This window comes from Ornithorhynchus anatinus, chromosome 6 (genome assembly GCF_004115215.2).
Source record: "Ornithorhynchus anatinus isolate Pmale09 chromosome 6, mOrnAna1.pri.v4, whole genome shotgun sequence".
Taxonomy (NCBI): Eukaryota; Metazoa; Chordata; class Mammalia; order Monotremata; family Ornithorhynchidae; genus Ornithorhynchus; species Ornithorhynchus anatinus.
Genome location: NC_041733.1, coordinates 20,613,919 through 20,629,251, shown reverse-complemented (window position 1 = coordinate 20,629,251; position 15,333 = coordinate 20,613,919). Strand labels below are relative to the sequence as shown.

The 15,333-nt window shown below is 46.2% G+C and overlaps 1 protein-coding gene across 5 annotated transcripts in view; it reads right to left on the bottom strand.

Moving 5' to 3' along the window:
• Window positions 1-3,787: 3,787 nt before the first annotated feature.
• Window positions 3,788-15,333, bottom strand: part of PFKFB1 (6-phosphofructo-2-kinase/fructose-2,6-biphosphatase 1) — a 35,928-nt gene continuing 24,382 nt past the window's right edge. For 4 of the 5 annotated variants that reach the window (XM_029067847.2, XM_039912407.1, XM_001509342.5 and 1 more), the window contains 5 exons: window positions 14,388-14,492; window positions 12,516-12,645; window positions 11,524-11,586; window positions 9,108-9,172; window positions 3,788-5,213 (listed from right to left, as the gene is read on the bottom strand). In XM_029067847.2, the coding sequence (XP_028923680.1) occupies window positions 5,154-5,213; window positions 9,108-9,172; window positions 11,524-11,586; window positions 12,516-12,645; window positions 14,388-14,492 (423 nt within the window). In that variant the 3' untranslated portion in view covers window positions 3,788-5,153. Of the gene's footprint in view, window positions 5,214-7,763; window positions 7,905-9,107; window positions 9,173-11,523; window positions 11,587-12,515; window positions 12,646-14,387; window positions 14,493-15,333 lie in introns of all 5 variants that reach the window. The other variant, XM_016227859.3, reaches the window with a different exon arrangement.

The window sequence follows — 15,333 nt, the reverse complement described above, 5'->3', positions numbered from 1 at the left end:
ACCACTATTATTATTATTGTTATTTCAGAGGAAGATGTCTAAAACTGAGCTCCTTATCTTCCCTCCCAAACCCTGTCCTCCACCAACTTCCCCGTCACTGTGGACGGCACCACCATCCTTCCCGTCTCACAGGCCCGCAACCTTGGTGTCGTCCTCGACTCGGCTCTCTCGTTCACCCCACACATCCAATCCGTCACCAACGCCTGCCGGTCTCACCTTTATAATATCGCCATGATCCGTCCTTTCCTCTCCCCCCAAATGGCGATCTTACTGGTACGGGCTCTCGTAATATCCCGACTGGATTATTGTGTCAGCCTTCTCTCGGATCTCCCTTCCTCCTGTCTCTCCCCGCTCCGGTCTATTCTTCATTCTGCTGCCCGGATCATCTTCCTGCAGAAAGGCTCTGGGCATGTCACTCCCCTCCTCAAAAACCTCCAGTGGTGGCCTATCGACCTTTGCACAAAACAGAAACTCCTCACTCTTGGCTTCAAATCCCTCCATCCCCTTGCCCCCTCCTACCTCACCTCTCTTCTCTCTTTCTACTGCCCACCCCACACGCTCCGCTCCTCTGCCACTCACCTCCTCACCGTCCCCCGTTCCCGCCTGCTCCACCATCGACCCCTGGCCCGCATCCTCCCGCTGTCCTGGAATGTCCTCCCTCCTTACCTCCCCCAAACTGACTCTCTTCCCCTCTTCAAAGCCCTCCTGAGAGCACCCCTCCTTCCGGAGGCCTTCCCAGACTGAGCCCCCCTTTCCCTCTGCTCCTCCTCCCCTCCCCTTCCCCCCCTCCCGCCCTCTGCTCTTCCCCCTTCCCCTCCACACTGTGCTTATTTGTTATTACCCTTTTTATTTTGTTAATGAGGTGTATATCTCCATGATTCTATTTTAGAGAAGCATTCTAGAGAAGCAGGGTGGCTTAGTGGAACGAGCCCGGGCTTGGGAGTCAGAGGTCATGGGTTCTAATCCCGCCTTTGCTGCTTATAAGCTGTTGACTTGGGCAAGTCACTTAACCATTCTATGCCTCAGTTTCCTCATCTGTAAAATGGGGATGAAGACTGTGAGCCCTACGTGGGACTACCTGATTACCTTGTATCTACCCCAGCGCTTAGAACAGTGCTTGGCACACGGTAAGCGCTTAACAAATACCAACAACAACTAAAATTCATCCTGATGATGTTGTCTTGTTTTGTTCTGTTTTGCTTTGCTGTCTGTCTCCCCCGTTTAGACTGTGAGCCCATCGTTGGGCAGGGATTGTCTCTATCTGTTGCCGAATTATACATTCCAAGTGCTTAGTACAGTGCTCTGCACATAGTAAGCGCTCAGTAAATACTATTGAATGAATGAATGTTAAAATAGATTAGGGATTGGGGAAATAATAGAGTTTAAGACTAAGTACCAAAGTGTTGTGGGCTGGGATGAGTATCAAACTGCTTAAGTCACCCCAGAAGTAGTGCTTTTCACAAACAGTTATTAGAGATTTCCAACCTTTATGCCGTTGCGTGGTGTGGGCGTAGCTCTATTTCGCTTGTGGATTTCCTTTCAAAGGGCGAAGGGAAGATGAAAAGAAAGTTCCAGCTAGCAGGCAAAAACTCAGAACGTTCCCTGTCCTACATCTCTTACAGGCCTTCTAGAAGGGAAGATAACTATCGAATCGTATGTATGGGTGCGTAATTTATAAATAAATGGCACTTGTCGATATTTTAAGGCCAGGACTGAAAATAAGTAGGGAGGATCACAACTTATTTAGTGTTAAGGACTGTGACCCCTCTCCAGCTAGGCTGTGGTCAACTGACCTTTGAGGCGGAAACTTTTTAAGTAACTCTACCTAGATCCATCCCTTAGGCTACTAAGGCAAGTGAGAAATGTGCCTGGACTTGTGCGTGAGCTGCAGGATCCTGCTGGTGTAAATCCAGACACCAGGCCATCTCGTAGTCATCCTCCTCTGCTTTAATAATAATAATGATGGTATTTGTTAAGCACTTACTCTGTGCCAAGCACTATTCTAAGCACCGGGGTAGACACAGGGGAATGAGGTTGTCCCACATGGGGCACACACTTTTAATCCCCATTTTCCAGATGAGGTAACTGAGGCACAGAGAAGTTAAGTGGTTTGCCCAAGGTCCCGCAGCAGACAGGTGGCCGAGCTGGGATTAGAACCCATGTCCTTTGACTCCCAAGCCCAGGCTCTCGCCACAAAGCCGCGCTGCTTCTTTAGCTCTGCTCTCCTCCGCCTGGCAACGGTATTTGTCTGTGACAACTGCTTGACTTGAAACTCCCTTCTCAAGCTCCTCCCCGCCCCACCATCTCTTGTCCCCGATCATAAAATTGAAACCCCTAAGCATGGTTTCCTAAGATTTCCCTGCTCCTCTCCTCTCCTGCCCTGTCTTTGATTCTCCCAGCCTTCCCAGTACTATATCAAGAAGAGATCTCCAGCCTCCTCAAATTCTACTCCCTCCAATCCCATCTCCTCATCAAAACAGTCGGCCCCTTCCTCCTTGACCACAGTCTTCAACTGCTCACTTTCCAGTGGCTCCTCCCCAACGGCTTTTAAACGTTCCCATATATTCACTCTCCTAAAACAATCCTCACTTGATTCCCACAGCATCTCCCATTGCTGGGAGATTGACCCCATCTCCCCACTACCATTTCTAAACTCCTTGAGGGAGTTGTTTACAGTCACTAGCTCGACTTCCCTTCCATTTATGCCAACCTACTCTATCTCGTCTATTGTGTCATCAACCCCTCACCCTCATCCTCCCTCTGGCCTGGAAATTGATCCCCCTTCAAATCTGACAATCCACCAGTCGCCCCCTTTCAAGACCCTCCTAAAATCACATCTCCAAGAGGCCTTCCCTGAATAAGGCCTCATTTCTCCTACCCACTCTCTGTATCATCTCCGCACTTGGCTATGAAGCCCTTAAGCACTTTGATACCCCAGCCCCGTGGCATTTATGCATATATCCTTACACTCCACCGCTTCCCCTAATTTATTTTAATGCTTCTTCACTCGTAGACTGCAAGCTGTCTCTGGGCAGATGTTGCTTTTATCAACCCGTACTGTACTTTCCAAAGTGCTGAGTAGGGTGCTTTGCACACAGTAACTGTGTGGTTACTGTAACTTGCACATAGTAACACTTGATTCATAACATCGATTGACTATACTCCTTGGGCCAAGGGCTATTAATAATAATAATGATAACAGTGGTATTGGTTAAGCGCTTACTATGTGCAAAGCACTGTTCCAAGCGCTAGGGGGATACAAAGTGATCAGGTTGCCCCACATGGGGCTCACAGTCTTAATCCCCCTTTTCCAGATGAGGGAACTGAGGTCCAGAGAAGTGAAGTGACTTGCCCAAAGTCACACAGCTGACAAGCGGCGAAGCCAGCATTAGAACTCATGACCTCTGACTCCCAAGCCCGGGCTCTTTCCACTGAGCTACACTGCTTCCCATTGAACAAATGACATCAGTTGGGGAGCTAACGTGTTCTAGTGGGAAGAACATGAGATTTGGCAGGAGTCTCGAGTTCTAGTCTTGCCTCTGCTCTGGTCTGCAGTGTGACCTTGGGCAGGTCACTTAAACTATCGGAGCTCAGCTTCCTCTTCTGGAAAGTGGGGATAACCACCTCTCTCTCCCTCACAGGGATATTGTAAGGATAAAATGCGATTAACTGACGTGAAGGTGTTTTACCAAAGCTGTACCCCAAACAAGGTATTATCAGTTTGAAACTCTGGTCTGGGCTGCTGGTTAGTGGATTCAGGAGGTAATAGGAAGTGACCAAATTGAGAGAGAGTGCAGCAGGCTTATTTTTATTTTAAATCTCAATGATCTTGCCCTCTCATTTGCTGCCTTCTTTCAGGCAACAATAGCATCTGTACAATGGAACAGTGAGTTGTCATTAGATGTTCAAGTTTATAAGCAAGCCACTGTTGGGCAAATGTGACCTGCCCTTGTGTCTCAGATTATCCTAGTTTTGGTGCAGTCAGAGGCAACGTGATGTCCTTGTCACAAGGGATTTTTGAGGATTTGGGCTGAGATGAGGCCAGATTCTCCCACAGCATTTGCTACTCTGCTTGATGAATTGGTGATAGCTAATAGTTACGTCTCTTCTTGTCCTGGTGAAACAGCCCAAATGTGGGCTGCACTTTTTTTCCTGAAGAAATTTCAAATGACAGAGGCATGGCGTGCATTCTCATTTCACTTAAGTAAAAGGGGCCTGTTTGCAAATGTAAAAGTAGTGTAATATATCCGGGAAACTACCGTCTTTACCGTGGCAGAGTCGGTGAACTGATCAGGGTAAAAGGGCCAACTTTCTATTGATCGTTTCCTCATAATCCCTTTCTGAGAAACACAGTACACAGAGATTCCCTTCAGTCTTCCAATCTGCCTTGATAGAACAGGAAGGTTTATTGCTTAGGAGAGGTATGATCTGATTTTCTTCAATGCACAGTGGACAAACCGTTTTTGTTTCATACATGAAGTGTAGGGGGAGGTGGGTTTCAAAAACTTGAGAAGCAGCGCGGTTTCGTGGATAGAGCATGGGCCTGGCAGCCTGACTCCGCCACTTATCTGCTGTGTGACAAATCACAACTCCTCTGTGCCTCAGTTACCTTAGCGGTAAAATGGGGATTATGACTCTGAGCCCCATTTGGGACACGAACCGCCCAGCTGTTTAGCTTGTATCTCTTCCAGCATGTAATACGGTCCCTGGGACATAGTAAGCACTTAAGAAATACCATAGAAAAACTACATTCTTACTACAGTCATCAGCTTTGAAAAGGAGGAAACTTAATAACAGTAACTCTGGTTCAGGAACTGATCTGAACCATGAAGGGCATCTGAATACGTAAGGCCGAGAATTTGATTTGGGACGAGAGCTGTTTCCTGCGGAAGCCTTTTCGGTGTTGCCGGGGGTCATCCCTTTACCTCCCCTGAGGTCACTGGCCTGCATAGAGAAGGATTTCTGGCACTGACAACCTAATATCTTCTTCCAGCAGAGTTTAGCCACACTGCTGGTGGCTAAACGATTCTCGGTACCTTCATTAACCACGAGATAGACTTACTGAGGTGATGTTTGAGAGTGGGTAAATTGGTTCATCGAAAGGGGAACCAAAAGCAGAAGAGAAATTTAAGAGCAGCTTGGTCCACGTATACTTAATAATGGGCTGGAACTGTGTCCAAGGCTTCTTCAGGTTCTCGGGTGATGTCCACATTCTAACAAAACAAACCAGGAGAGAGCAGACAGGATAGTGGATTAATTTCACGTGGTGAGCCAAAGAAAGAGTCAACAATCCCTGCTCCTTCTTCCCAGTTATCACAGGCCTGTATGAGCGCGGGAGTTGCTTGGGCTCTCCATGACGGGACTTAGAGGTAACTAAACTAATCCTAGGCATGAGTTGTTACCTTTCTGCCCCAGCATAAAACATGTATGTGAAACACAACTAGCAGTCTCTAGTTTAGGGGCTATTCTTGAGTAGCTCAGAGCCTCCCCAACCCAAAATGAGCTCAAGGGCGGGAGATCAGGCACTTTTAAGACTTCAAAGGCTCAGGATACACAATCACTTCCTAGAACTTAAATCACGGCATTTCTTCTGCTTTTGTTCCTAAACTGACCAGGTGGCAGAACTCTCTGCTGAGGCTTCAGCCTAGCTCAGACTGTTCAGCCAGGTCTCATCAGAGAAGCAGCATGGCTCAGTGGAAAGAGCCTGGGCTTGGGAGTCAGAGGTCATGGGTTCGAATCCCAGCTCTGTCACTTGTCAGCTGTGTGACTGTGGGCAAGTCACTTCACTTCTCTGGGCCTCGGTCACCTCATCTATAAAATGGGGATGAAGACTGTGAGCCTCACATGGGACAACCTGATGACCCTGTATCTACCCCAGCGCTTAGAACAGTGCTCTGCACATAGTAAGCGCTTAACAAATACCAACATTATTATCAGTGCAAGGCACACACGTGCTTTATGTGGTTCTGTCAAAGAAGGCAACGGGAGGCATATTAGAAAGGGGTGAACATTTTTTTTTCTACTAAGGAGTAGAAAAGAAGCAGTTTAGGGAAAATGGCATTTTCAGAAGGGGCTGGGGACTGCACACCCTGAAGAGATAAAAGTTGAACATCGGTCTGCCATACCTTAGTACAGTGCTTTGCACATAGTAAGTGCTCAATAAATATGACCGAATGAATGCCTTACCAAATGAGGGGACTTGGAAAAGGGGGGCAAGTATTGCCTGGTGTTTTCTTAAAGCCAAAGTTATATGAGCGCTTGTATTTGTCCATTAGCAAGACTCAGCCTCCTGACACCTACAAGTGGTCCTGGATAATGGTATTGCACGTAAGCATCTTATCTTCCCCCAATAATTTCCAAACTGAACTGTAAAAAGCCATCTTGAAAAAATGTTAAAGAAGTTAGAAAAGGTTAAAACCATTAAAGGTGGCTGTTTTCTAGACAGTATTTAAAAAAAGTCCACTGATTATCTGGCCAGCCAGATCTTGGAACAGAGAGGTTCTTTCTGTGATAGCTTTTTCGGTGATACAGATGAAAAAATACCTCTTTGAAGGGTGGCAAATTGAGGCAGCTTTTTGAAACGTTTTCTCAGCCTTTCTTGAGACACGAAATGAGGAAAAAGCTGAGGTGGCATTTTCAGGGATGAGCCCGTTCCTGCTTACTGACGGCAGAGGCTTGAAAGCAGTGGTGTGCAACATGCTGGAATCGACACTAGAGCCCAGCATTTTCATTCCCCCAGTCACTCTATTTCAAACCTCAGTAATCTACTTCATCTTTTGTAAGCAGAATATTACTTGAGACATTCCACAGGACACTGGAAACCAGCCCTCCCCACAGTACTTGTGTATATTTGCATATATTATTTATTACTCTATTAAGGATGTGAATATATCTAGGCTTTATCTTGATGGTACTGATGCCTACTTGTTTTGTTCTGCTGTCTGTTTCCCCCTTTTAGACGGCGAGCCCGTTGTTGGGCAGGGATTGTCTCTATCTGTTGCCGACCTGTACATTCCAAGCACTTTGTACAGTGCTCTGCACAGAGTAAGCGCTCAATAAATACCATTGAATAATGAATGAATTGGAAAAAGCCACTTGTAAAGATGTCCGATGGAAGGGCGTGGTTTCCCATTTTTACAGGGCAATGAACATTCCTGAGGAAGACGCTAATCTGTTCTCAGTCGGCTGAGAAGGCTTACAGATCTGAATTAAGTTGCCTCTGGCTGTAAAGTCTGTGCTGTTGAGTCCCAACTGTGCTAGTTTTTTCTGTATGAAAAATATTCTCCTTTCTCTCTCACAGACCTTGCTTCCCTTCGTATTCTTGAGCCGTTTCACTTTATGGATTTGATTTAATCCGGGTCCTAATCGGGGTTGAGCCTTCTCAGTAGAATACCATCTACTGCATTCAGGGGTAAAGTGAGGGGAATGACATCAGAACAGCCAGGTCTCAGGAAGAAAAAGCATAGCTCATTGGAGGGTTAAAAGAGGGGGATATATAGATTTTTAGTTCAGATACAGGTGTGACGGTTTCTTGTCCCAAAGACCCACTGGCCCTCTCTGAAATGTAAGGTGCATTTCCTCTCTTGAGAGCACGTCGGGAGTAAGTTTTTAGTCTCCAGTGTTGGGATGTTTTAGGAGAGTGGTTAGAGGTTGAACTGATCAGAATGGAACTGAGCCAGGTTATCCAAAACAGATTAGTGGGTGAAGGAGAGGGGGAGTGAAAGAAGCCATCAGGAAGAAGGGAAAAGGAGAAACCAAATTACCTGAGGACCAAGGGATCAAGCAGAAAGGGCCACAGGAAGAAATGGCTAGACCCAGGTCTTCCAAGCAGGGCATTTTGGTTGGTTGGGAGGTTAGCCTGGGGTACAGCGTGGCAGTGCCGATACACGGGCCAGCTGGCTAGCCTGGTGGACAAGACAGGGAGGTAGGGAAGAGAAAATTACAATGGAAATAAAAGGGTGATAAACCAATCCAGTAGTGCTGTAGAATTATTTTATCTTTCTGTAAGATGTCTAAAGCATGGTGCTGTGATCCCTTAGAGGGAATGCTGACAACTAGGGAAAGGCTGGGATTTATTCTGGCCATGGGTTGGTTGGCACTTGGAATACGCTTTCACATCCTCACTCCCCCCGGAGTGGGGGGAAATTGGTGGGGGCGGAATCCAGTGAATATGGGCAACTCTGCATGCACGACAGATGAGCTCTCGAGGGATCTGTGAAAAAGGCTCAATAATTGTCTCGGTGCTTTCAGTATTAGATTTCCAGAGCTCCATGGCCAGGCCACCTTCCTCTCCATCATTCATTCGTGAAGAGCCCAAAATTTCTGAGGTACTCAGACCTCCTTTTTAGTTCACTCACCAATCTTACATTCCAGACCCTTCAATCTGGGCCTTTTCCTCCTAACTCAAAGTTTTAATTAGGGATTTAATGAAGAAATTTTATAATCAAGATTCCTTCTCCCCATGCCAGAGGAGGGTGCAAATCAAGAAAAAGGCAAATCATCTTTGAAAAATGACTGAACCTCGGTTACGTAAACTGACCGAGCCCTAATGGCCGCAGCAGCGGTTGGTGAGTTGCAGAGGCAGAGCCAACTTTCAATTTTCGTTCTCTCAGAAATCCTCGTTAAATGAAATTTCTGCATGCCCCAAACCTTTCTTAGATATATCCTAAACACCTCTCTCCCTTTTGAATTCCTTAATCTCCCCTCTTTGCAAATTATAAGGCATAGGGTAGTGTGGGCTGGGAACATGTCTACCAACTCTGCTCTCCCAAGCGACTAGTACGGTGCTTTCTACACAGTAAGTGCTCAATAAATACCATTGATGACGACGATGATGATGATACCCGTTACCTCAGCCCTTGCTCTTCCAGGAAAGGATTCTAAACTGGATTAGATCCTGTTTGTTTCAACCATTTCGCTCTGTCTGTGGAAGCCTGGGGTCCTCCAGGTTGTCTCCTACTGCCCTGAGACAGTGACTTAGTCAAACCAGCTGCAAAACACTGGATGTCCAATTTGGGAGATTCCAGACCACGAAGACGCACTGGCTGCAGGCGCGACATCAACCCTTCCTAAAGCAGGGTGTGTGCAGCACGTGGGGCGCCACTTACTTCTGGCCTCTCCCGATGGGTGTTTACTGCTTCCACATTTAAGTAGATCGATTCTACTTTGCAACCTGAAAAGCAAATGCCATATAATTATTGTTCAAATGCCGAGGCTTTTGAAAAGACTAAATTTGGTTCTAAATTTGGTTCAACTGTTGTTCTCCAAACAATAGCCAAGTGGCAGCGATAGCGAAAAAGTAAGGGATGGGGGTGGACAGAGAGTAGTTTGCTAAGATGGCTGGACTCTCCAGGAGCACATTTCAGCACATTTCTTAGAGAAGCAGCGTGGCTCAGTGGAAAGAACCCGGGCTTGGGAGTCAGAGGTCATGGGTTAGAATTCCGGCTCCGCCACTTGTCAGCTATGTGACTGTGGGAAGTCTCTTCACTTCTCTGGGCCTCAGTTCCCTCATCTGTAAAATGGGGATTAAAACCGTGAGCCTCATGTGGGACAACCTGATTACCCTGTATCTCCCCCAGCGCTTAGAACAGTGCTCTGCACATAGTAAGCGCTTAACAAATACCAACATTATTATTTATTATTATTATCTCCTAAAGCCAAGCTACTCCCTCTCACTATTGACCTTTTGTTCACGATCTCCCTTCAATCTGGTGCTCCCTCCCTCTTTGCATCCCTCAGGTCACCACCACTCTTCGCTTACCTTGCTGATCTACTACAACCCAGCCCACTCACTTGGCTCCTCTAACATCAACTGCCTCACTTTCCATAGATCTCGTTTATGTCACCACCGACCCCTCGTCCACATTCTCCCGCTGGCCTGCAACACCCTCCCCCTTCATGTCTGACAGACCACCACCCTCCTAGCTTCAAAGCCCTATGAACAGCACATCTCCTCCAAGAGGCCTTACCTGACTAAGCCCTTATTTTCCCTTCTCCCTCTCCCTTCTATGTTGCCCTTGGATGTATGCCCTCGAAGTACTGAATATTCACTCCACCCTCAGCTCCACAGCACTTACGTATATATCTGTAATTTAACGTCTGTCTCCCGATTCTAGACTGTAAACTCTCTGTGGGCAGGGAACATCTCTACCAATTCGCATTATACTCTCCCAAGTGCTTAGTACATTGCTCTACACACAGGTGTCCAATAAATTCCAGTGATTGATTAACTGAGTCCCCAATTTCAAAGCCCTTCTGAAATCATATCTCCTTCAGGAGGCGGCTTCCTTGAATTCTCACTTTCCTACCCTATTTTGCCCCCAACTGTCACTTCAACACTTCCGGGTCAACTATCCACTGGAATCCTCACTCTTTAAGCATTGGGCATCCATTCTCTCTCTCATCACAGCACTTACGTATGTTCCTTTAAACTCTGTTGCTTCCCCTTACCTTTTACTATTTGTCTCCCCAATAGATTATTAGTTCCTAGAGGGCAGGGTTTATGCCTCCATAGTCCACCACTCTCCTGTCCTGTGCCTTGAGCCAGTTACTCTTTGCTTCATCTATATAAAATGGAGATTAAATACCTGTTTTCCCTTCCCTTTAGACTTCCCCTTAGAGCTTCCTGTACCTCATGAGAAGCAGCGTGGCTCAGTGGAAAGAGCAGGGGGCTTGGGAGTCAGAGGACATTAATTCCCCCGATAAGACTGTAAGCCCGTCAAACGGCAGGGACTGTCTCTATCTGTTGCCGACTTGTTCATCCCAAGCGCTTAGTACAGTGCTCTGCACATAGTAAGCGCTCAATAAATACTATTGAATGAATGAAAGGACATGGGTTCTAATCCCGGCTCTGCCACTTGTCGGCTGGGTGACCTTGGGCAAGTCACTTACCATCTCTGTGCCTCAGTGACCTCATTTGTAAAATGGGGATTAAGACTGTGACCCCCATGTGGGACAACCTGATTACCTTGTATCCCCTCCCAGTGCTTAGAACAACACTTGGCATATATTAAGCGCTTAACAAATACCATCATCAGCATTATTATCAGCTCCCCTCCGATTAGATTATAGATTGTAGAAAAACAATGTGGCATAACCCGGGAGTTAGAGAATTAGGGTTCGACAGCTATTCTCCCTCTTTCTTAGACTGCGAGCCCCATGTGGCACAGGGACTGTGTCTGACCCGATAATCTTGTATCTACCTCAGTGCCTAGTTACAGTGCTTGGCAAATAGTAAGAGCTTAACGATCACCGTGGATATATCTCTTCGGACTCTCTCAAGTACGTAACGTGTTCTGCACAGAGTAAGCACTCAATTAATACTACCGATCGATTGACTTGTATGTCTTGGGCAGAGGGTCTTCTGGATAGTTTTCATCGTACCTGTTACTTTTATTACTGCAAAGCTGTGTTCTCGGGATAAAGACATCTTAAGGTGGGAAGATGAACTGTCCGGAAATCAGGACAGTGCCAGGCTAGCTTTAAACTTTGAGAAACCATTCAGGTCAGGTGTGAATCACTCACCGTAAGCCACAGGGGTGAGTTTCAGCACTGTGTGCAGGGGACACTTGAGATATGGCAGCTCCTCTGAAAAGGGAAAAAAAGTTCCATCATTAGAGAGATTTCACATTGGGGGGTAGAAAGACCACCATGGAAATATTGGTCAATGTTGTTTCTTGTTTACAAAATTCAGTATTAGTTTAGACTGTGAGCCCGTTGTTGGGCAGGGATTGTCTCTATCTGTTGCCGAATTGAACGTTCCAAGAACTCAGCACTGTGCTCTGCAAATAGTAAGCGCTCAATAAATCCGATTGAATGAATGAATGAATTAGGAGAGCTCTTTTCAATGTATTCTGGGGTAAGGATCCTGAAACAGCCACTATTCCTGGGGAATAACCCTCAGCATTAATGTCTTTAGGAGACGGGGGTGTATTCCTTTGGTCTTCAAGAATTTGGTACCCTTCAATCACTACTCATGATGGATTATTTGGTGACAGACATGGATTCTCTTTGGGCAGAGCCCTGGTGGCTCTTGCCAGTGGTGATGGCTGTGGCCATGGGGGACAATTCATTCAGTAGTATTTATTGAGCACTTACTATGTGCAGAACACTGTACTAAGCACTTGGAATGGACAATTCGGCAACAGAGAGGGACAATCCCTGCCCATTGACGGGTTTACAGTCTAACTGGGGGAGAAAGACGGACAAAAACAAGACAATATAATCACGATAAATAGAATCAAGGTGGGAGACAGAGCCATCGGCGGGAGTGGGAGACAGAGCCATCGGTGGGAGTAGGAGCCTGAAGCCACCTGTAAGGAACCACATGGGAATGGTGGCTTCTTGGCCTGGAAGAAAGGTACTTCCACCCCTCTAAATCCCTCACTACTCCCTCCCACTTGGCCGAGAAAAGCCTGACCCAGTAATGAGAAGAGTGCTTTTTTCAGGGACCCAGCACTTCTCCCAGTACAAATTCAGTCCCGCTGCCAGCCCGTAGATACAGGCGCTGTTGATACCTGCACTCTTATCCAAGAAGTAGGCCAAGAGGCATCTCATCACAGCCTGATGGCAGATAACCAACACATTCTCCTGCCGCTCCAGCTCCATAATCACGGGTTCAAGTCGCTGCACCAGATCCTCATAGGACTAAAATGATAATGAGAAACCAAGATGAATTAAAGACAGCTGGAAAAGTGGATTCGGTGGGAATTCCAGTTAGCTTGGAACATTAGGTCCTAAAGTGACTCCTACTAAAACAGTCAATCATATTTGTTGAGCACTCACTTGTGCAGAGCGCTGTACTAAGCACTTGGGAAAGTACGATATAACAATAACAGACACATGAGCCTATAGATCACGTCTGCTGTGTAACTTGTCTGCTGTGTGACCTTGGCCTAATCACTTCACTTCTCTGGCCTCAGTTCCCTCATCTGCAAAACGGGGATTCAATAGCTGTTCTCCCTCCTACTTAGACTGTGAGCTCCATGTGGGACCTGAATATCTTGTATCTTCCTCAGGGCTTAGCATAGTACCTGTAACATAATAAGCACTTAACAAATATTATTATTATTACTGTTATCATTATTATCATTACAGAAGCCTCCAGCCCTCAGACCTGGGCTGAGCCATGAACCCCACCCAAAAGTGTTCCTCTAGGCCTGGAGATCTATCCCTTTCCTGCTGCAAGTGTCCTTTAGCAAAGGGGAGGAGAAAGGGGATGTTAAATATTAACCCTTACCCTCAATATTCCGATTAAAGATCCTTAAATACCCTTTTTGATTGGGCTTCACCTCCCCCTGAGTTTAGCAGGCGATGAAACAAAAAAAAAATGATTTTTGTATTGATCAGATTTTGCTCTCAGGGGCCATTTGAGTGGGGACTTCACTGGGCAGAACATGTGGCCCTGGCAGCTAATGGCCTTTTGAGAAGGCAGCCGCTCCTTTATACTTCCGTACTGTCATCCAGATAAATGTTTTCAAACCAAGGTTTGGTGAGGCTGGCCTCCAAATTTCTCATAGCCTTTGGGGCTGATGCTTTGACCCGGGCTATCAGTTGGGGCCCTAAAAACCCAGTCTATTAGGAGGTCTACTCAGGGTGTTATCCTCACAGAATCACTCTAAGGGCTATTCACATGTTGATGCAGTTTGGACTTTTAAGTCAGTCACTCATGTTCATTGAGCTCTTACTGTGGGCAGAGCACTCTACTAAGGCTTGGGAGACTACAATATAACAATAAAACAGACACATTCCCTGTCCACAATGATCTTAGTGGTACAAGTCCATTAAGGTGAGGTGGAAGAAACAAAAAAATTAATTTCTCATTCTTTTCCTCAATCTCTCCAGCCTCAAATCCACCAAGGATAGAATAAATGATGATGAGTCTTGCAGCAGGTCCCGTAAACCCAATCTGCTCAGAATTAGAAGCCCACTTACAAGCCCACAGTTGTAAACTCATTATGGGCGGGAGCGTGACTGCTAATAACATTCTCCCAAGGGCTTGGCGCAGTGCTCTGCACTTAGTAAGCGCTCAATACATACCATTGATTGATTGATTGACCGATTGTCCTGGGTGCAGGAAATTCAAGAGTCATCACTTTTGAAAATTAGGGAGTCTAAAGATGCTAAGCAAAAGGGAAATCAACACTGAACCACTTGGATGTCATAGAACCTAGCAGCCAAAACTTAATAATGATTGCGGTATCTGTTACGTGCTTATTATCTGTCAAGCACTGGACTAAAGCAGTGGGGTACACCCAGGAAGTTTCAAGTTTAGTGGGTGCTTCGAAACAATGACTAGGAAATGTAATAACAGGGAATATTAACTGAGGGCCCCTAATGAGCCAGACATGGTGCAGAGCACTAAAAGCTAGTCCAGGTTTGTCTCTTACCTCTCCTTTGGGATAACGATAGCGGTATTTATCCTGATCTCGTAGTGCAAATTCCTCTGGATGATGTTCTTGAATCTCCTCATATGTCATCTCTTCACAGACGCCCTGAAATCATCACAAAAGACTTCACAAACTAGAATCAGAGTCGCCTAGTGGAAAGAACACGGGCTCGGGAATCGGAAGTGTAGATTCTAATCCTAGTTCCGCCACTTGACTTGCTCTGTGACTCTGGATAAGTCACTTGTCTGTGCCTCGGTCTCTTCATCTGTATAAAAGAGATTCAATCCGCCTCACTCTGGTTTAGACTGTAAGCCCTATGCGGGACGGGGACCGTGTCCAACCTGATTATCTTGTATCAACCCCAGTGCTCAGAACAGTACTTGGTGCATAGTAAGCACTTAAATGCCATAAAAAAATTCCTGTGACTTCTTTGTGATCAAGGGTGGGAGGAGGTTTATGAAAAAGCACCAGGATAAATCCCATTAAATTTAATAATCTGTAGGTGACCCTGGGATTGGAGGAACGGGATTTAATTATAATTATGGAATTTACTAAGTCCTTGCTCTGTCCTAAACCCTGGAGAAATCAGATCAGACACACTCCCTGCCTTACAAAGGACTTGTAGAGTCTAATATCCCTTCTGCCTACTGTTTTCGGCGAACATTTTTTGTGCCCACAGACCGCACTCTAAATCTTACCATTGACTGGGTAGCCCGGACACTTCGACCACAGAGGCGTGAACTCGGACAACCGGATGGCAAAGGTTAAACGACCCAAACCTTAATTTACTAAATCTCGTAGAGTGTGGACCAGGATATGAACCCCTTGGGTAATACCACCTTTGAGCATGGACCACTACCATTCCCCCCCACCCCCGATGGGGCAAATTTCAACGAGATGGAAGGAAAATCTCTAATGGTGGGAACCTATCCATTACACAGAACTG